Source organism: Apium graveolens, chromosome 5 (assembly GCF_009905375.1).
Source record: "Apium graveolens cultivar Ventura chromosome 5, ASM990537v1, whole genome shotgun sequence".
NCBI classification, from domain to species: Eukaryota; Viridiplantae; Streptophyta; class Magnoliopsida; order Apiales; family Apiaceae; genus Apium; species Apium graveolens.
The window spans coordinates 138,136,802-138,160,057 of NC_133651.1; the positions used below are offsets into that span (position 1 = coordinate 138,136,802).

The 23,256-nt window shown below is 35.4% G+C and overlaps 2 protein-coding genes across 2 annotated transcripts; one reads left to right on the top strand and one right to left on the bottom strand.

Moving 5' to 3' along the window:
* The first annotated feature begins 2,230 nt into the window (after positions 1 to 2,230).
* LOC141724526 (GDSL esterase/lipase At1g28570-like) lies at positions 2,231 to 7,395 on the top strand. Its single transcript, XM_074526698.1, has 5 exons — positions 2,231 to 2,647; positions 2,770 to 2,985; positions 6,283 to 6,431; positions 6,523 to 6,802; positions 7,009 to 7,395. The coding sequence occupies exons 1-5, from the start codon at positions 2,362 to 2,364 to the stop codon at positions 7,254 to 7,256; spliced, it is 1,179 nt and encodes a 392-aa protein (XP_074382799.1). The 5' UTR covers positions 2,231 to 2,361; the 3' UTR covers positions 7,257 to 7,395.
* A 170-nt stretch (positions 7,396 to 7,565) lies between these two features.
* Positions 7,566 to 9,323, bottom strand: LOC141660401 (adenylate-forming reductase 03009-like). Its single transcript, XM_074467384.1, has one exon. It carries the CDS (start codon positions 9,321 to 9,323, stop codon positions 7,647 to 7,649), a length of 1,677 nt encoding a protein of 558 aa, XP_074323485.1. The 3' UTR covers positions 7,566 to 7,646.
* Positions 9,324 to 23,256: the final 13,933 nt, after the last annotated feature.

The following is a 23,256-nucleotide window of genomic DNA, read 5'->3' on the forward strand; positions in this document are numbered from 1 at the left end:
GTGGCTGATTTTGTAAGTAAGACTTTTACAAAAAACCCTAGCCACCAAGGGAGAAGATGGAGAGAGCAAGAAGAAACGAGTTTGTGCTAGTACACATTCAATCCTTGTGTTCAAGCATTCGTGTGGATACCGATAGAGCGTAGGTCGCGAGAGCGGGATGCGTGGTGATTGAACAAGTTTTGGATCTCCATTAGTCAACCCATTTGTAAAACTTCTTAAGGTAAACAATCTGATCTACGAATTAAATATCTATTTTTCGCATGGATCCTGCGGCGGGTTTCGAAAATTCTGATTTTCACGTTTTTAATTACTGTTTTCATTGCGTTTATGTGCTCGAAACCCAACACATCATCACACCCAAAGTTATTCATAAATTGAAAAATAAAAAAAGGCGAAGATTAGTTTTACCAACAAAGAATAGCACTCCATTAGAAAATTATTAAGCTATAAGATGTTTAATCTGATATAACAATATTGAATACACAAGCCACTACTAAAATCACGAGTTTAAGCTAAAGATAAAGATCTAGAGGAGAAGCTTTCGTATTTAACCTCAAAGCTTTCGTATTTGACCTCACATACACCTGACCTTTCAACCTCCAATTTCCGAACTTGTACTCAGACCTCGAAGCTTTCGTATTTGACCTCAAAGCTTTTGTAGAGAGCAGAGTTAGGGTTGATAAGCTTTTGTAAAGAGCTATTAGATCTTCTCCAACATTAATCACAATGTTCTTGTTCTTCAGGCAAGTCCTTGACCACTATCCTTGGAGAGAGAGAAGAGAGAGGGAGTCGGGAGAGAATAAAGTTTTGGTGTATAAATTTATGATTTACGTTTGTTTAGATATGTATGTATTGAAATTTATTATTTTAATTTATGTTTAAAGTGTAAAAAGTTGAAAAGATGGGGAGTCTTAAAAAAACTAAGGCAGACATTGAAAAGTGGGGGGAGTTTAAAGAGGGAATGAAAAATTTGATTAGGGGGAAATGGAAAACGCGCGCTGCTGCTTTTTTGAAAATCATACTTACAACATCGGTTAAGATATAAACCGATGTCTATTTCATTAATAGACATCGGTTGGGACCAAACTGATCTAAAAAATATTTTTTACATCGGTGTAAATAACAACCGATGTCTAAAGGGTGATGTCTATTCTACTTTTTGTAATAGTGAAAACTCATATTAAAAAAATAAAATAATATAATATCATAAAAATATATGTAGGTGGTTTGTATTCGAGAGAAAAAAAAAATGGAATAGAATTGTGAAAATATCAGGAGAGGCCTGAGAATATCATGAACATTGCTTGATAATAATCCGTCCTATTATACTACTTGTTCAAATATGTCAACAGCGGTGAACTAACTCTTACAGTAATGCATTAAATTTTGAACATCTGAATTCAGATGACAAGCTTGATTTTATTACGAGTATATAGTCATTTGGGAATAAGAAATTTTCTCAATGTACAATAATTAAATAATAATAATAAATATAACTATATATTTCACCAGCAAAATAGGTGGGAATTATAAAAGGGCAAAAGTCATCTCCTATTCATTGTCAAATGTTGGGGGGGGGGGGGGGGGGGGGGGGGGGGTAAATATGTAGGCCCGATATGAGTAGTGTTGTCGAAAGAGATTTAGTATGGACGGGGACCGGGAGATGTAGTATTATCTTAGTAGCTTTGGAGTAAAGTCTTGAAAACTGGTGAATTATGATGTTTTATCTTGATCAATTTACGTGTAATGAGGGATCGACGCAGATGTCTTTGATATTTGACTAGTGAGTAAAGTCTTTCCTCTTATTATTACGAGGAATCTAGCGTGATTATATCGTTAATCATGCATCCTCCTACATAGTTGTCTCCACTCGTCCATTTTTTATATGCATTTTTCAGGTGTTTGTTACTATTTCATAGTAATTTTTTTGTTAACGGATTAGCGTATTCCGGTAAATTAGAATAACGTTTTATTCGTAAATTTCATAAATACAAAATTTTAATTAAAATAATTACTTATCAAATAATTTTATTTAAAACAGTTAAAATTGAATTTAATAGTCAAAAAAATTTACTTAATCAGCTAATTAAAATAACTAATTTAATGGGCAGATTAACATCTAAGTGTCGTGATAATGTTTGAATTGTGCGGTTTGCACTAGTTAAATTACAAAAATTTAATTGATGGGACAGAAAATTTAACAAACGAGTCGGCTCCCTCTTGCAGTTGAAAATCTATAATCTAATTTGATTTTTTTTTTCTATATATGTAGACACACAACTCAGGAAGCGTGCTAGCTTACAAGCATATTATACATGACGCTGCTGGTGTGAGGTGTAACATCGGAGTATATTTTTTGTCATGGCTTCTTGTTCTTGTTTTACTTTCCGGGAAGCTGTAGCTATAAATTTGATCATTTTGATAGCAGTAGCTCCAATTCTAAGAATTGCATGCGAATTATCGTCGTGTGAACCTGGGTTCAAATCTATCATAAGCTTTGGTGACTCCCTGGCTGATACAGGAAACAAGCTTCGGCTCTCCAACATAAACAACCCAACGGTCGCTGCCTTGCCACCTTATGGCCAAACTTACTTTCACGCCCAAACCGGTCGTTGCTCCGATGGTCGCCTCATTATCGACTTCCTCGGTATGTATGCACGTATTACCGAAGTTGTGGGCACAGACACAGACAATATATTGTGTCCTTCATTAGAATTATAATCATACATGATATAATGTCGATATATAAATGTTTATCGTTACTTGCAGCTCAATACCTAGGACTTCCATTGGTAACTCCGTATATAGGGAGCAAGATATCAAGTTTTGATGGCGGAGTGAATTTTGCAGTGGCCGGAGCCACGGCGCTGGACCAGCCATTCTTCGAGGAGAGAGGAGTTTATATTCCTGTATGGAATGGTTCCCTATGGACTCAGTTGAGTTGGTTCAAGGATTTGTTACCATCTCTTTGCCAAACTATCTCTGGTAAGTGATTACTTTTATAACAACACACACGAGCGTGTGGCTATTTCTTCTTCGTTTAGTAATTTATTACACGATTGGATTACAAAACTAGTAGATGCTTTACACGTCGAAAACAAGAGAATTCTAAGAAACATTAACTGGGTTGTTCAATTTGGTAAATCAAATATAAAATAATAGAAAGCGCTAATGGTTGTCAAGACGTCTAGTTGTGTTTCAGTTCATCCAAGGTGTTAACAACACCCCGTTTAACTTTCATTCGACTAAAACAATAAAGCTCTTTGGTTGGTTAGACATAATTTAAAATGAGGTGATACATTACTTGCTCAATGCATCTTTAGAATAGTGCACTAATGGTTGTCTAGTGTTTCATTTCATATCCAAGGTGTATAGTAACACGTTTAACTTTCACTCGATTAAAACTATAAAGTTTTCTTATATAATTAATTATACACGCATTTATCAATAATCAAATTTTAATTTCTTCAAGGGGGACAGAGCTCCACGACATTTTTGTTGGCTCTAAAACTATAAAGCTACTTGTTGGTTATCCATAATTTCAGATGACCTGACATATTACTTCATTAATGTATATTTAGAATGGTGAACAGTCGGCGTTTTTTTAAAAAATGAAAAATGAAATTGGTCAATAAAGATACATTATTGTGATAAATCGGATTATTAATAATTAATTAGTTATATTAAAAATATTATATTTTTTGAGTAATTAAACTTAATATATATCGGTATAGAAAAAATGTGTTATGATCAATTGAATTTTAAAAATCGAATCGATAGAATGTCTTATCTATGAAATCAATAATTTTTAGAACCAGGCGATAAATTAGCCATCCATAATGTGTATGAAGTCATTTTAATAAATGAAATATTAATTCAGTGAATTGAAATAAAAATGGAGTTTTTAGATAATTCGTATTGAAATGTTCTACAAGCAAGATGGAGGTTGGTGGTGGTTGGTAAAATGCGAAGTTGGTGGTGATGGGTACATATATGTCACAAAGCGATATGAACAACTGACAATTCCCGTATATATTACATTCCTCCGGTCTTCGTTCTTATCTGGTTTATTTATATTTTAGTTAAATCTATGGGTTTGTGTATTGTATGCTCATTAGTACGCACTAAAATCTAAAGTTTTGAGTGTTTTAATTGATGGAGTTGTTACAAATGTAGGGGTTCATGATTATTATTAAGAAATGTTGGTCAATCAAAATAAGTTAAAATTATAGAAATTTGTGTTTATTGTGTGAACATGAGTATACTACAGAAAAACCATTAATATAAGAAACCTGCAAATTATTATCTTGTCGAAAGTCGAAACATTGGAGTCCAGTACTAAATAATTGACCTTATATATGTCCCCTTCGTGCACCAACAGACTTTTATCCTCGGAGTGACGCTAGCCACCATTCCCTTCTATCCCCCTTACCCAGCTGACGCTATACTAACCGTTCTCTTCTACGCAACCCCTTGCTTTTAGTCCCTCTGTACACTCCAATTCAATTAATTTACATATACATTGTCGGTACTGCACAAGCCTGTGAGTCGAATTCCTGCCTTATATTCAACAAATCAAGATAGAAATCACTGCACCATTCATCTATATTCAAGAAACCAAGATTAAACCATTACACCATTCATTTGTTGGTAATAAAAAATCCGAGTTTATAGCAAGTGATGGTTAAAACATATTATTCACTGTTACTAAAAACGTAGCATGTATACATTGATAAGTTTAATTCGAGAATTTTGCATTGAGGGTAACATTTATTAATTGTTACTTATCCGCTTTAAATAAGTATGGATAATATGGCACAGAACTACAAATAATACATATTTACGAATTATTCGAAAATTTAAGCTTGTTGATCTAATATCAGCCCACGCTAGACCTGACAATTCGGATAACCGGTTCAGTTTCGGATTTGATCAGTTTCGGATGGGATCTACTTTCGGATTATGATATATTTAAAGATAATTCAGGTCGGATCGGATGTGATTCGGTTCAGGTCTAATTCCGATTAAAATCAGATTAAGATCGGACACAATTCTGTTCGGATTAAATTCGGTTCGGATGTTTTCGGATCATAACTTATTTATTTTTTCAATTTTTGAGATTTAAAAAATATACTTTTTATTTAATTTAGTATTCCTAATATAATATAATGTATTTTTACAAAAAAATATGATTAAATAAGTATTTTATCAAAAATATAAAATTGTTTAAAGTATAAATTTTGTTTATTTCGGGTCATATTCGGTTCAGGTAATATATTATTCGGTTTTGATCGGATCTTGCATTTCGAATCATTTTCGGTTAAATTTTCGGTTCGGGTATTTTTCGAAATGGTTTAAATCAGTTTACGGATAATTATCGGATTGTACGATTTGAATCTCGGATCGGATCTCGATTTCATGAATTTCGGTTCGATTTTTCGGATTAAGACTCAGTTTGCAAGTTCTAGCCCACGCCTCTATACGTCTCCGATGTGTCTTTTGCGTGTTCTCGCTAGCTAACAGAAACATGGCTTATGTAAACTTGTTTTTAGTAACATTATGATAAACTTGAAGTTTTCGAAACGGTTGGAACTGTGTTTATCATTTATATCATGCTGTTGTCACTCTAAGCCAGGAGATGACCCCGATTGTGGATCCAGTTTAATGATCTATATATTGCGATTTACGAACAGAAACGATACCCGAATGTAATCATGATTTTTTCAAACCGGAATCAACTGGTGCAGTTCAGGCAAGAAAAATGATTCAGGTTGTAATTGGTTGTAGGCAGTGGCGGACGCAGGAAAAAAATTTAGGGGGTCCAGGAAAGAAAAATAAAGAGAAAACTGAAAAAAAAAGTGTACTATAAAGTACCTGGGAGGAATTGAACCCTGATTGTCCAGTGTATAAATCCAACTAAATAGCCAACTGAACTGAAGCCACAACATGCTTATAATACAAACTACTCCCTATTTATTCAAATCTCAGGGGCTCTGGTTGTAGGACAAGTCGCTTTCAAAAAGACAAAAAAAAAAGACAGTTAGATTTGGTATTTTACGGACAAATTTATGATGATATTATATGTATAAATAAGTTCTATATGCTGTCTTATTTGTGATTTCTGTAAAAGTTTCATGTTTATACAATTGACAAGTATGTGCCTTTGTGTAGCTTTTTTAAACAGAGTCATAGTGGGATGAATGAAAGATATGAAATTAGTTACTACCTATGAAAAGCTAATTCAATACTTCTGTTTATACATATTTTTTGATGTTTAAGCAGATTGTGACGAACTATTTCAAAGGAGTCTGTTTGTTGTGGGAGAGATTGGAGGCAATGACTATAATCACGCATTGCTAGCCGGCGTGAGCATGGAAGTGGTTGAAACCTTTGTATCACCCGTCGTCGATGCCATTGTCTCAACTGTCAATGTAACACAATTTTGCAGTTCCCTTTCTACATTGCTTGATATGTTTGTGTAGTGTTAGCATTTGTAATATATATGTTGTTTGTGCATTGCAGGAGCTATTAGATATGGGGGCTATGACATTAGTAGTCCCTGGAAACTTCCCAATTGGATGCTCAGCAGCTTATTTGACAACTTTTATGACTAATGCAACTATCAAAGATTATGATCCGCAGACAGGCTGCCTGAATTGGTTAAACGATTTTGCTATGCAGCATAATGCTGTACTTAAGACCGCCTTGGCTCGAATTCAAGAGTCTCATCCTCATGCCAACATTATATATGCCGACTACTACAATGCTGCGATGCAACTTTTTCTCAGTCCATACAAATTCGGTGAGTCACCTGCACAGATATTTTTAACTCATGGCAGTGAATTCCATAATGCATACGGGCACACATAATTATAGATTTATTACGGCAATGCTTTAGCCCCTGCCCCTAGCTGACTTTCGAGAATTAATGACACTTATATATAGTCTCGTCTCCCTCAGGATCCTGGTTCCGCCACTAACTGTAAACATATCTGTGTTGCTGCTCAGGATTTAGCAAGGGAGCTATAACAGCATGTTGTGGAGGAAATGGACCATATCATTACAATTCAACTGCAATGTGTGGACAACCGTTGTCTACTGTTTGTGAGGATTCTTCTGTGTATGTTAACTGGGATGGTTTGCACTTAACGGAAGCTGCATACAGCTTTATATTTCAAGATTTGTTTCAAGGATCGCATACAATTCCTCCTTTTAGTTCCTTGTGTGCAGCAGCATCACACCCACAGTATCTATAAGATGGCGCTGGATATCTAAGATTAACATGTACTGCACCTGTATATATGTGTACTTTAATGTAATATGCACAATCACAAAACTGTTCCTCCTTGATTGAATTAGTGTGTATTGATTTATATATATTTATTTTCTGACTAACTAATGTATTTAACAAATGACACCAAAATATATGTTCAAGCGATTCTGTTTGGTAATACAATCCAAACAGTAATTTTCAAAAGCAAAAAATGAATAAAAATATAAATTGTACATGTTTCTGCATGTGAAACCCAAACAAGCGATAGCAAATGCATATAGTTAGTTACATGTACTTTATTTTCCAGATTAATAAATAAATATAAACTATCATGTCCTGAGGCAGTTCAGTGGCTATATTTGGAAGAAACTTATTAAGAATCCCAAATTGGACCAAATGCTGGAATTCCAGAGGCCTTGCAAGCATTAACAACATCTCTGCTCCCTTCAGGATTACTGGTCACAATAACAACCTCAGCTCCCCAATTCTTGGCTGCATCAATGCTCATTTGTGACACATCTGGCCTTCCAAGTATCGCGGTATCATGAACGATAACCTTATCTTTCGGATATCCACTGGTCATTTCTTTAATTTCTTTACCAAAATTTTGTTCGATTCCTTTTGCCACCCAGAGCAAGCAAACATCTGCAGATGATGGCTGCAATAAGAATGACAAGAAAACACAGATACCTGATCCAGTAGCCACCACAAGTACTCTGTTGTACATGTTAACTAGATATGGCAATCCTGCGAAATGCACGGTTCGGACCCATAAATGACTAGGTGGATTGGAGACTAATGACTTTGTGAAGTCCCCAACTGCACCAGCAAGCATCATGTGCTCTTGTTTTCCGTCTGAGATTATGCCAAATGCATGCCATTCAGACATTGGTGATGGGCTTATTCTGCCTAAAATGCCGGATTTTACACCCCCTTGAAATTTGATTATGGATGCATGACCAGATGGTGCTGAGACTTTAACCGCGACACGTCTCACTGTCAACCATGGGAGAATAATGAGGACGGTAACGGCCAGTGTAAACCAGAACTCTTGGTGTTTAAGTAGTATAGATGAGTTCTTATATGTCTTTGTTTTGGAGTCATATGTAAGTTTGAGTGTGATAAATGCCCAAAGTAGTGCAAGACTAGACCAACCCGCGAACCGATGAATCCTTTCAAAGACATTATGATGAAGATGGCGTACCAGTGGAAATGCTGCCAAACAAGATAAAACCAAAAGAGAAAGGATTGTTGAGGCAATACCAATAATTGCATTTGAAGCATTTTCTCTATCTTGGATAGTTAATACTAATGCATATATCAACCATGCCACTGACGAGACTCCAGCGCCGCTATGTATCCCTCCAAGACACTGCAAAAATGATGTCACCGCGGTTTTGAGTCGTAAAGGCACCCAAGAATGTCCCAAGAGCTCGACAGCTAGCCAGAAAATGCCTCGTAAACATGCCTCACTACGACAAATTGTCAAAGCAAGAATGTTGGCAATAGAAAACAATGCAGCTTTGTCTCTGGCATAGGGGAAATTTCCAGTGGAAGCAAGAACCAAAAGAGTGATATTGATAGTCAAGCAAAGTACAAAGAGGCGCTTGTACACAGTGAACAGTCCTTGATCAAGCAATATAACCGACAATCTAGCATCTTTTGGTTTTTTAGCAACTTTGGATTGTAATCGTGTTGGTGATCTCTCAGGAGGAGTATCTTTATGTTCCTCTTCTTTGTGGAAACCTTTTTCAATATCCACCATAAGGCCATCATAATCTTCATCCAAGTCATCATCAATGTCGAGATCACAAAAGTGGCTACTAGAAGTCCTTTGTGTCAAACCTCCAATAGAGGGAGCATATCTTCTGGAACTTCCCATAGAAGGGGTAATTCTTTTAGAACTTCCCCATGGAAGCCAGTGTCTTACATTGGAAGGCGGTAGATAATCAATCGGAACGGTTTTAATAGCAAACGGATCGCTAGAAGGTTTGATCTCAAATGCCACTCCTCTACAGCTTGAAAATCTTGCAATATTTTTGTCAGCCATTCTACAAAGAGGAGCTCTACAAATGTTATTTTGGAAGAGGAGAATGAATGACAGAGTGTGTGATGGTCGCTGCTTGTAGTAGTTCGGTATTTATAGTACATGCTACACTATAGTGTGCTACGAGGGAAACTTGACTTTGTCACGCAATTGATTTGTCAACTCAATGTAATAAAAATATATAATGAATATATGCTGTCACCTTTCTGTACATCCGAGGAAAGTTGTTTTGTCTTTTGTTTTGATGATTATAATAGTATATTGTTTGTATCGTTCTTTTCACAATATTTTGTTTAAAATGGTAAAGTAGTTACATTCAACTATCGGTCCCGTGACCATTAATGGAGGTCGAAGGCATCCTTGGGCGATCGTTGAACATTAGCGAGCACATACGATCTTTCCAAAGCAACCGACTTTAGAATCTCTCTTGCGAACAAAGATATTATCGTTCTAATTAAGATTGTTCACGAATCGAGCCGAAACGAGTTTTGATCGAATAGAGCCGAGCTTTAATTTCTTTTCCGACGAGCCGAGCCGAGCCGAGCTTTCTTATTGAACAAAAATCATGTTCGAGCTCGAACTCTTTAACTAATGAGCCGAACACGAGCTTGTTCGCGAACATAAACGAGCGGAGCTGAGCCACAAAAAATTAGAAATAATTTTAAATAAGTTGAGACACCAATACAGGACTAAACACTAAACACTAGTTATTAGTACTAGTCAAACTCATGTTTGACTGTTAAAATAGCAAATCAAATAAAATTATTTTGATCTGTAACTTTGGTTATATCAATAAAATATATTTATTTTGACATCCATGCGGTTGGATCAATTAGAAATAATTTTAAATAAGTCGAGACACCAATACAGGACTAAACACTAGTTATTCGTACTAGTCAAACTAATGATTTACTGTTAAAATAGTAAACCAAATAAAATTATTTTAATTTAAAACTTTGGTTATATCAATAAAATATATATTTTATGACATCCATACGGTTAGATCGATATAAAGTATTTTTAAAATAATTGAAACAACAAATCCGGACTAAACACTAGTTAGCGTTACTAGTCATACTAATGCTTGACCGTTAAAATAGAAAATCAAATAAAATTATTTTGATGTGAAACTTTGGTTATATCATTAAAATATATAATTTATGATATCCATACGGTTGAATCGATAAAAAATATTTTAAAAAAATCTTAACTAAAATATAATTATGAAGCCATATTTTAAAATTGGAAACTAAAATAAAAAAAATTCTAAATCACGTCAAAATATATCACATATGGTATGCAAAATGATCGTTGAAAGATGAAAAAAATACAGTGAAGTCGGATTTTTTTAAAAAAAATCATACCTATATAAAAATATTCAGGATATATTAGAATTTTTTTCGATTTTTAACGAGCGAGCTCGAGCCGAACAACCCAAAGCTCGGATCGAGCTCGTTTTGCTTAACGAACATATTTGTCTATTCGAGTTCGGGCTCGAGTTCGTTAACTAGCCGAGCCGAGCTCTGTTCAAGTCTGCAATGATTCTTCTCTCTTGAACCCAACAAGCCAATTTGTTGTTTGGGTTCTTAAGTACAATCTCTTGACAAAGATGGTTAGCCAAAAGCATAAAAAATCTAGCATAGTAAACATTCTTTCCTCTTTTGGCTAAGTCACCTAGTTTAAAACCTAACTCATACACAATAAGGTCACTGAAATTGTAAAATTTGTCTATAACTAGCATGTATAGCATGTTAAGCATGGAAATGTTCACAGAATCAAAATTACTGATTTTTCCAGAAAAGACTTTAGTTACAACATCACACAAATAACTCCATTCCTTCCTAAGACCTAGTCTTCTAATCTCACTTAGCTTATTAGTAGGAAGTGCATAATGCATGGAATTAAGCATATTGATCAAATCAGTGTCAGTGTGTGGTGAAGTTACATTATCATCAGGAATCTTGAAACATGCTTTTATCACATCACTATTGATACAGAATTCATTACCTTTGATGGTCAGAGTGATGGTTTTGTCAGTAGAGTTGTAGATTGTTGTTGTCCACATCTCTTCAACAACTTCACAATAAATTGTGGGTAATTCCAGCATTGCAAATATTAAAAATCATATTTTCTATTTATTTTAATTTCAATTTTTTTTAATTATTAAAAATTCCAAAAATTATTAATTTAATTTCGAAAATTATTTTTAATCTAAAAATAAATCGAATTATTTAATTAATTAATTTTTGATAATAATTAATTATTTAATTTATCAATTAATTTAAATATTAATTGACTAATTGATTAATTGATTTATTAAATTATTAATTAATTTTAATTGATTATTTAATTAGATTTAATTATTTCTTTTGATTTAAAAATTCTGAAAAATAGTTTTGAGCTTTAAAATATTATTTTAAATTATGTTCAAGACTCGATAATTATTGTTAAATGATTTTAAAGTCAGATTCGGATATTCGAACTCTGTTAATTGTTTACAAATGATTCATCGATCCATTTTAATTCCGAAAAATGTTCAAAAATTGGTATAAATACCTAGAAAATTCTTTTTAACCCCGAATCTTCATTGAAAAATTATTTTTATCGAATATCTTACGTGTTATGTGCTATATGTATCTAATTGGTGGACAATATGTTTATAAGTTTATTGTTTGACGGTTTTATCTTAACTTTCAATCCGTAAGTCGGATTTGGGTAAAACGAAGGGTAGATATAAGCTTATAACGATTAGAATAAAGTGAAAATGAGTATTGATAGATACTTGTGATGTCTAAACAGACGAAGCGAGGCGTATAAAGGGAAAACAGATAGTCGGTGAATAAGAGTCGGTGAACGAGAGCAAGTGAAGTGTTAGCGAAGTAAGATAAGGCAAGTATGCTGAACCTTCTCAAGATATGTTTCAAGTAATTGAATAGTTCTGTTTTATATTGCAAGTGTTTTGAAGTACTCAATCCTAAACCCTGATTATTCCTGTTGATCTTGAGCCATAAACTTTATCCCTTGTAAACCATTGAATGTTGAATACCCAGGTACGAACCACAGATATACGATACTACTCCACAAATACATATACACCCTATACAGATTACTGATTTGGATTTGCTTAACATACAAACCTTTATACCTTGTAATCATCAAACTATTATTATACTATTATCTGATTCTTTTATAGACTGGAAGCCAATATTTGTAAACATCTTGTTATACCCTTGTGGTGTTATGAATCACCTTATGCTTGAGACGAATGTTGTTTATGATTTTGTTTATTAATTTTCATTGTTTATTATGTTGTTAATATAGAATTGGATAGTTTTATAAATATGGACCAGATTCGTTGTCAGACCAGATTCGTGCTCGTGTTAGGCCCAATGTGTGCCTTGAATCCAGTATATAGAGCAGAGCTGTCTGCCTTGCTCGGGGTTAGTGCGTGACTGATCATCAGCTAACCTTGGTTTTAAAATAAAAGTGAATATCCAATTTTAATCACTGCTTATCGGTAAAATTATTCCCTAAATCATTTCACTTGATCATTGTTTAATCTCAGTATTGTCACTGTGACTTACTGAGCTAGCTAGCTCACTCTTGCCAATCTTTTATGTTCTTTTCTAATTAAGAAGGAAAACATTGGTAGCGAAGATCCCCGGACAAGTGTGCGAGCTAGAATTCCAGGTTTAGACGGAATAAGCTAGCTAAAGAATTTTGTTTTAGTTTGAGTTTGAAATTTTGTAAGAATGTTTTAGTTAAACTAGTTGGGATTTGGTACGTTTGTAATATAAGTAAGGTTGTGGCTTGTATGCATATTTTATTTATTTAATTAATTAAGTCATACTTAATTAATATCATAATTTAAACAAATTACTTATTTAATTTAAATTCATAATTTAAATTATTTCTCCTTCAAGCGTTCTTTGTGTGTGACCCTGTAGGTTATTATTACATTGGCAATAATTTTAATATCTCATATTAAAATTATAAATAATGAGCGGCATCTAGTAATACATCATTGCTACCCAAGTAATAATAATTAAATCAGTCATTCAATTAAACCTTTCGTTATAATGTACAATGTAATATAATCCTTTAACCAAATATTATAGATTAAACTAGAGACATGTAATGTGTCATACTCATCATAGTTTAATCCAAGTTTCCTTGATCAATGAGTAGATTATCATATCAAACTAACATTTGAGTGTGGTCACGCATTTCATAGTCTAGCTCATACAAGAGGCCAATAATATCACTCCTAAAATAGGAGGGTTAAACCCCATCTAGATCATTCATATTTCTCATGCGATTCATAATATACCCGAAATACACCTTTATCATTACACGGTGAAAGTTAATTTTTAATGTAATCAAAGTACATTAATTCTCGTATAAAAAAATATAATAATTTCAGGTCTAAGGACCATTACATCATTATCACAGTGAGAATTACTTATGACACAACAGACATGTAGAATCTCACATTGGGTCTATCCAGCACTTTATACATTTACATCTGCTTGTTTTTTTGACTTTAGTATCACTATACCTATGATCAATGAGATGTGATCATCAGTCAACAAACACACTAGTTGTAATGCATTATTATTGTCCCTTAATAATAATACTCGACTAGGGACCTTTAGGAATATTGATACTATTCTCATAATCTCAAATCTACTTCACGTACTTAGAGATATATAATTCATATCATATTCCAAGGACATTTATTAATCTAACATGTATATCGCAGTAAATTAATACATGATAAATTATAAAGGGAATTATCGATGGAACATATATTAGTCCCTTGACAATATAGCAAGAATTACAGAAGGGGGGTTGAATGGAATTCTTGAACCTTTTTCTCGAAATAAAAAAGTTCAACTCGAATATAGATATAATGTTTTGATTAGCACAATGCGGAATAGAAACTTAATTGAATCAAAACATAAGTAATTAAAAACAAGAGTCTTTAAAAACTTTCTGGTGGATTTAAACAATTCCACCAAAGATATATATTATATATAGAGAGGACTCTATGTGCAAGAATGCTCACAGCTGCTTACAAATTGAAATACTGAGAATACAGGGAAATGCTAATAATTCTGCTTACAAAGATTTCTCTGTTTTGTGTATCTTAGCTCTCTTTTTCTATTTGCTACATTCTTGGTTTATATATCACCAAGATTACAAAGTCAAAAAGACGGAACAAATATAAAAACTATCAGTCTTAAGCTTTGCTGCTTTTCGTCCTCTATTACCCGGTTAATGGGCTTCCACAGTAGATTTGTATACATCTCGACGGCTGTGCTCAGCTTTCACTGTTCAACTACTGTTTGAATTCTTTATTAGTTGAGTACATGATCATCCGTCGGGTTGTTGATCATCCGTCGGGTTGTTGATCATCCGTCGGTTGCTTTGTAGGTTATCCGTCGGGTAGCAATCAAGCATATGACTTCATTTCACTTATACAGAATTACAAGACATCATTTATGTACAATTAATCAACCTATTCTGCATATCTAGTTAAAGTCAACATGACTTGTATGCTACTCCAGATTCTATACAAAGGTGCATACATAACTGTGCTACAGACTTATTATTACATAAGCTACTCACTCGATGGATAATAAGTTAACATCCGTCGGGACTATAATTCTTATCCGTCGAGTGCTACATTATTTCACTAAGTAAAATCCACTTAGATGTTTTGTTTATAAAATCATCAAGTACACAACATATACACAACAATCTCCCCCAATTTATGTCTACTTGAATTGTAGCCATAAATTAAGAGGTACTTGATGATAACAAAACATCCTAAACATACAGCTTTAAAGATAAGTAGATAATACTGAAAGTGCTTCAAATAATCAAAGTGTACAAGGTTTGGCTCACAGTCATTTCAAGATGCTCCTCTAGCCTGAGCAGATTTTTCTAGTTCCTTGAAGGTCTGGATTTTCCTCCAAGCTTTCTGTTATTTTCCTCAATCTGATTTTGGAGCTGCCTGTGGAATTCGAGTTCATCAGATTCTGAGAAATCTAGCTTTTCTTGCATTTCCAAGAGAGTCTCATTGCTAGAGATACTCAATGGGTCTTCTAATTTGAAGAATCTTCTCACACCCTTGTCATCCATGAACTCCATCAGCCAGTAAGGTCTTAGATGCACTCTTCTCCTTGTGTATGGGATGATTAGAGTCTTTGGGAGTGCATCTTTAGCTCTAACACTCCTTAGTTCTTCAATCCTCTTCAATACTAGTCTTCTTGCAGTGACATTGAACCCAAAGTTTTTCTTGAAGGATGAATAAACTTTAATCAGCACAGCTTGGCTCTCTTGAAGAATCCTGTGAAGTGGCCACTGAATCTCTCTTCCTCCTTTGTACTTGAACACCAACCTTTCAGGTAGGTTTCTGTATGCATCAATTCCCCTTACTTCATCCAGTTCATCCAGATAAAGATTTAGATTTGAGAATTCTTTGATGTCACACAAGTACAAGTAGTCTCCCCTGTTGACTTTGGGTTGAGCTTTAACTACTGATTTGGATTTGAGAGGTGACAGCTTCACTTTCTTGACTGCCCTTGACTTTGTCCTTTTTGGCTTGCTAAGGATTGGTAAGCTGAAGTCAAGAATTGGTATATTATCCCACTCTATTGGCTCATCCTTTGGCACAATAGGTTCACCATGAATATTCCTGTAGGGATCCACCACCCTTATGTCTTGAAATACCACAGAGGGCTTTGATGCCTGAGTTGTAGCTAGTGTGGATTCCTTAGGAAATTGATCTTCCAATTCCTTGTTAACAATATCCAGTTTCATTTTTGTTCTTCTAGCCAATTCTTTCTTCCTTGGGGATTTCTTCTGTTCTTCAATTTTCTTTTTTGATTCAGCAGCTTCAGATGGTTGAGAGGGAATTTGTTGAGATCAATTTACAGCCTGTAGCTTGGCCAAGATAGCAATCTGCTCTCTCTTTTGTTTAGACTTCTTTGCATCTAGAGCAGCTTGCTTCTTTTCCTGCTTCAATCTGGCCTTTTCTTCTCTCTTTGCTTGAGCAAATTGTGGATGTCCAGCTACCACACAAATTTCCTTTCCATTTCTGAATATCTTAGCAATTCTCCTTTTTGAAACTAAATCAGCTGGATCTTTATAGAAGACAATAGATCTTGACAGAAGTTTCTTCTCATCAGGCTTGGGTGTCTCATACACAGTGTCCAAGTTCAAAGATAATTTTGGATAATTTGTCCTTGATTTTAAAATTGTTTCAGCCTTTGGAGACTTGATGCAGGAAGATTGTCTTTTTCCAGATAATTCATGCTCATCTCATTCACACTGATTGGCTTGACTTGAGAGTGATGGATGGCTGACTTAACTGGCTCCTTGACAAGTTCAAACTTTTTCTGTATCTCCTCATCAATCTTATTCCAGTTGATCAAACTCAACTTTACTTTTTCAGCAACTTTCAAGTTTGTTGTTGCTGCTTTAATCAGATCTATACCATCTGCAACTGTTGACTTGGAGACAGTAATTGAAGGTGCAATTACTTTGCTGATTTGAACTTGAAGTGTCTCCCCCTTACTTGGTCCTTTCTCCCCCTTACTTGATTCTCTCTCCCCCTTTTTGTTATCATCAAGTTGAGGAGTTAGGCCTTGTGCTTTAGCCAGTTGCATGAGAAAATTTGTCTGAGTCTGTTGATTTTGAAGAAGGATAGCCACTGAATTCTCAATAACCTGAACTCTGTCTTCCAGCTTGGCCAACTTCTTTTCAGAATCTGATTCTCTCCTCAATCTTTGTAATAGATCTTGCATTGTACCATATGGCATGACTGAATCCAGCTTCTCAGAATTGTAGGTCTTCAAGTCAGCTATATCCCTTTTTAGTTCATCCACACTCAGATTCTGTCTTAACTGCTGGATCTTCATGAGATGTAGAGAGTCTAGATGAGCTTGAAGAATAGCCTTGGTACCAGCATCTGAAGTTTCCTGAAGGGCCTTTTGAATAGCCATCACTTTCTTAACCAAGGATACACCAAATTGTCCTGGTGTAGATTCCTTTGTCCATGCCCATTCAGGTAAATCTGAAACAAAACTTGGGCCTTCATCTCCCCATTAGTTCATGCTTCCATCCAAAGAAATAGAGTCACCATCATTAGAATTTACTTCAAATTATTCAGATGGCTCACCAGCTTGAGAAGACATCCTATTGACAGCAGTTTTATCTCTCTGAAGAGATTCTGAGGTGTGTACTAAGTTCAAAGTCTGTTCTGCCTCCACATTGCCCTGAGCAGCCAACAATTGATAGGCTGACATATGATGAGTAAAAGTGTCAGCATCCAAGGAAATGTGATCAATTACAGCTTTGTAAAGTTGCTGAAATTGTCTTTCCTTTTCAGCATCATCCACAATCATTGACTCACTCGCAATGGCTGGATCCACCCTTATTTCTCATGTACCTGCCTTTCTCTCATAATCTCTCTTTTGTTGCATTAGGGTTTCACCCTGGCTCCCCACCCTCACACCCTCACCTTCACCTACTAAGGTGGGACTCCTCTCACTCACTTTTGCCAATCCTGAATAAATGGATTGCTGAGCTTCACTCTTTTCCTCTCCTTTCGCCTGGGAGCAACCCAGCCTCTCACTCAATACACTCTCCTCTCTCAGTCCTAAGAGTGACTGTACAACCACTAAATCTTCTGCACTTGAAATAATTGAAGTTTGAAGTTGTGCAGAGATACTCGACGGATAAGTGATATCCGTCGAGTGAGTGGTAATGCTATCCGACGGATAACTGTTGTTAAGCTTATCCGTCGGGATACAATCACTACTCAACGGATGAGCAATATCCATCGAGAGAGTAGAAATGAATGAGGTGGGAAGAGAAACTATTGTTGACTCTGTGTTGATTGAAGATATTTGAGGCACAGATGTCATAATAGAATCTGAAAGAATTGGCAAATGAGCCAACAAATCATCTAAAAGATGATGCTCACTTGCACTAGATTTTGGCTTCCCCAACAGAGTTAAAGAAGGGGAATCAGGAATTGAAGTGTTTATCATATCCACTTTCAGAGAGTTTGTTGGTGAGTATGGTGTTTCAGATGCTTCTATTATTAGAGATTTTGGCTGTGACTCCACATTTATTGGAGCCACATCAAACTGAATTTGAGAAAATGCAGGGACTGTGTCTTTAGCACCAGTTTGCACTATGTGTATGCCCTGTGCATCCCCAGTGGTTTTGGATTTCTTCTTTCTTGTGTAAGTTTGGGGTGAGCTTGTGTCCCTAACCCTTTTGGCCTGTCTTCTTGGCTGAGAGCTTTGTTCAATAACTATATCCTTTTGGGAGGATGCAGCTAGAAGTGAGCTTTTGTCCTTTTTAAGCACTGCAGTTTGTTGAGAAACTGCAGTGTGGCTAGGCTGGGATTCACTCAACTCTCCAACCTTATCCTTGGGGTTTCTTTGATGTTCACCCCTTCCCTCATCTAACTTACCCTCCTTCACACTCCCCTCTTCGGCTTTGGTGGATTTTTCAACTGGTACCTTTTGAGAGATACCAGAGGGGGTTTTCTTTGATTTGGATTTAGAAATAACAGTTGTTTTGGCAGCGTTGGTAGGCAACTGTTTGGTCATTATCATAGTTGCCATAGTTGCTCCGGAACTCAAAGAAATTGAGGAGGTTGGAATAGTTGAAGGGATGGATGAACTTACCTCACTTACCTGAGGTGCCTGCATTGCAGGAAAGTAGAACATTGGCACATCCCTGTGATGGTTGGCTCTGTTCAAGTCTGCAATGAGTCTTCTCTCTTGAACCCAACAAGCCAGTTTGTTGTTTGGGTTCTCAAGCATAATTTCTTGACATAGATGGTTAGTCAATAACATGAAAAATCTAGCATAATACACATTCTTTCCTCTTTTAGCTAACTCACCTAGTTTAAAACCTAACTCAATCAAGACAAGTTCACTGAAATTGTAAAATTTATCTGTGACTAGCATGTATAGCATGTTAAGCATGGAAATGTTTACAGAATCAAAATTACTGATTTTTCCAGAGAAAACCTTAGTAACTACATCACACATGAAACTCCACTCCTTCCTAAGACCCATTCTTCTAATATCAATTAGTTTAGAAGTAGGAAGTGCATAATGCATGGAATTAAGCATATTGATAATATCAGTGTCAGTGTGTGGTGAAGTCACATTATTATCAGGAATTTTGAAACATGCTTTTATCACATCACTATTGATACAGAACTCATTACCTTTGATGGTTAGAGTGATGGTCTTGTCAGTAGAGTTGTAGATTGCAGTGGTCCACATCTCTTCAACAACTTCACAGAAAATTGTGGGTGATTCCAGCATGGCGTAATTTAACTTGCAGTTCTTCACAAAGTCCATCATCTTGTGATAGTCTTCTGATTGCTGAATACCCTTATTGACCAAAGCAGTGAAGTTGTTCTTCTCATAAATGAACCCAGTTTAAGACATAATCTTTACTACAGGTGCCATTGTTAGATAAAGAAAGCTTGAAGAGAGAAAGAGAATATTTGCTTGAGAGAAAATGAAATAAAGGCAGTTGAATTTGAGAATGATAAAAGAAAATAATTGGAGTGAAATAAGCTTTTATACTATCTCAAAAACAATGGATAAAAATATTAAAGAAGAGTAAATTAACCAATAGAAATTGCCTAAAATAGTCGTTTAAAAATAAACTGTAAAAATTCCACCCATTATCCGTCGTGTAATGCTTACAAACTGTAGGTATACTCAATGAATAATGTTCAGGGAATTAACGGCTGAGATTTAGACAATTCGACGGATGAGGATAAACTGTTATCCGTCGAGTTTTAAAAGATTTCAAAAAGGTAATTGATTTTTATTGGCAAATAGTATATCGACGGATGACTAAACTCGATGGATAAGGGTCATCCGTCGAGATGCAAATTTTGACTTAGCCAAAATTTCATCCAAGACTTAAAAATCGGCTAAATTTCTGGCTACTTTTCAACTTGCAAAATAATTCAGATAAATTAAGAGTAATTAAGCATACCTAACTCACTTACCAACCTTGAAAAGGTGGATTCATCCAGTGGCTTGGTAAAGATATCTGCAAGTTGCTTCTCACTTGGAACAAAATGTAATTCCACAGTACCATTCATTACATGTTCCCTTATGAAATGGTACTTGATGTCTATGTGCTTTGTCCTTGAATGTTGCACTGGATTTTTAGTGATGGCGATTGCACTTGTGTTATCACAGAAAATTGGAATCCTTTCAACTTGCAAACCATAGTCCAGCAATTGATTTTTCATCCATAAAATCTGTGCACAGCAACTTCCAGCAGCAATATATTCAGCTTCAGCTGTAGAAGTAGAAACTGAATTTTGCTTTTTACTGAACCAGGACACAAGCTTGTTTCCTAGAAATTGACAGGTTCCTGTTGTGCTCTTTCTGTCAATTCTACAACCTGCATATCTGCATCTGAATAACCAGTTAGATCAAAACCAGAATCTATAGGGTACCAAATGCCAAGTTTTGGTGTTCCCTTGAGATATCTGAAAATTCTCTTAATAGCTATCAAGTGAGATTCTCTAGGATCAGCCTGAAATCTAGCACACAAACATGTAGCAAACATTATATCTGGCCTACTAGCTGTTAAGTACAGAAGTGAGCCAACCATGCCTCTATAACTTGAAATATCCACAGACTTTTCAGTAGTGTTTAATTCAAGTTTAGTTGCAGTGGTCATGGGAGTTTTTGCAGATGTGCAATCCATTAGATCAAACTTCTTTAAAAGATCAAAAATATATTTAGTTTGACTAACGAATATTCTATCACTAACTTGCTTAACTTGTAAACCAAGAAAGTAAGTCAGTTTTCCCATCATACTCATTTCATACTTACTTTGCATCAATTTGGCAAACTTTTTGCAAAGTTTCTCATCTGTAGAACCAAAAAATATTATCATCTACATAAATTTGAACAAGTATGCTAGAGCCATTAACATTTCTGAAAAATAAAGTTTTATCTACAGTACCTCTTGTGAAGTGATTTTCCAAAAGGAACTTTGATAAAGTGTCATACCAGGCTCTAGGTGTTTGCTTCAGTCCATAAAGTGCTTTCAGAAGATAATAAATATATTCTGGAAACTTTGGATCTTCAAAACCAGGAGGTTGACTGACATATACTTCTTCTTCCAAATCTCCATTCAGAAAGGCACTTTTGACATCCATTTGATAGACCTTGAAATTGGCATGGGCTGCATAGGCTAAGAAGATTCTGATGGCTTCAAGTCTTGCAACATGAGCAAATGTTTCATCAAAATCTATTCCCTCTTGCTGACAATAGCCCTTAGCAACCAATCTAGCTTTGTTCCTAACTACTATGCCATTTTCATCCATCTTGTTTCTGAATACCTACTTGGTGTCTATTGGATTCTTTCCTTTAGGCTTGGGTACTAGCTTCCACACTTTATTCCTTTCAAATTGGTTTAGCTCCTCCTGCATAGCTAAAATCCAATCAGGATCTAACAAAGCTTCTTCTACCTTCTTTGGTTCTTCCTTTGATAGAAAGCTGCTGTATAGACATTCTTCCTGAGTTGCTCTTCTTGTTTGAACTCTAGAAGACACATCACCAATGATAAGCTCAAAGGAGTGATCTTTTGTCCATTTCCTTTGCTGAGGTAGATTAGCTCTAGATGAAGAGGCCTCATGATTGTCTTGATGTGTTATTGAGTTTTGATTGCTAGAAACTCCCCCTGAGTTTTTGGATCTTTGATTTGAGAAGGGAGAATTTTCTGTAGGTGATCTGTCTTGACCTCCTGCTCCTTTTGATAACCCGATGGATGGTGAATTTTGATTATTGACGGATGAGGCAGGTTGTCTTCCGACGGATAACACAGATTGCCTCCCGACAGATGAAGCATTATGCAACTCGACAGATGTATAGTTTTGTGCTTCATTGGTAGTGGATTTATCTGCATTATCCTTAGACACTGTTTCTTGATCACTTTCATCACTAGCCATCTCCACATTGTCAAATTTGAGGCTCTCATGATAATCTCCATCTTTTAGTCCTTCAATCTTTTTATCATCAAACACAACATGTATAGATTCCACAACAATGTTGGTTCTTAGATTGTAGACTCTATATGCTTTACCAACAGCATATCCAAAAAAAATTCCTTCATCTGCTTTAGCATCAAACTTCCCATTTTGATCAGTTTGATTTCTCAGAATATAGCATTTACAGCCAAAGACATGAAGAAAGTTTAGAGTTGGCTTCTTGTTCTTGAAAAATTGATAAGGAGTCATGCATCTTGCTTGATTAATCAGAGAAATATTCTGAGTGTAGCATGCAGTATTTACAGTTTCAGCCCAGAAATATGTTGGTAATTTTGATTCTTCAAGCATTGTCCTTGCAGCTTCAATAAGTGATATGTTCTTCCTTTCCACTACTCCATTCTGTTGTGGAGTCCTTGCTGCTGAGAACTCATTCAGAATCCCATTTTCCTCACAAAATGCTCTCATGACAGAATTCTTGAACTCAGATCCATTGTCACTCCTGATTCTTCTAACTTTGAAATCAGGATGATTGTTGACTTGCCTTATGTGATTGATGATGATTTCACTAACCTCATCTTTAGACTTTAAGAAATATGTCCAAGAGAACTTTGAGAAATCATCTACAATTACTAGGTAAAATCTTTTCCTTGAGATTGACAATACATTGACTGGTCCAAACAGATCCATGTGAAGCAGTTGCAAAGGCTCTTCAATTGCTGAATCAAGTTTCTTCCTGAATGATGCTTTAATCTGCTTCCCTTTTTGGAAGGCATTACACAGTCCATCCTTTGTAAACTCCACTAGAGGAATGCCTCTTACTAGTTCTTTCTTTACCAGCTCATTCATGGTCTTGAAGTTTAAATGGGATAGCTT

Excerpts from the sequence above, each read along its gene's own strand:
- LOC141660401 (XM_074467384.1), bottom strand. The coding sequence starts at position 9,323 with ATGGCTGACAAAAATATTGCAAGATTTTCAAGCTGTAGAGGAGTGGCA.
- LOC141724526 (XM_074526698.1), top strand. The coding sequence starts at position 2,362 with ATGGCTTCTTGTTCTTGTTTTACTTTCCGGGAAGCTGTAGCTATAAAT. Across the intron at positions 2,986-6,282 it reads TCTTTGCCAAACTATCTCTG|ATTGTGACGAACTATTTCAA; the intron begins GTAAGTGATTAC and ends ATGTTTAAGCAG. Across the intron at positions 6,803-7,008 it reads TCTCAGTCCATACAAATTCG|GATTTAGCAAGGGAGCTATA; the intron begins GTGAGTCACCTG and ends GTTGCTGCTCAG.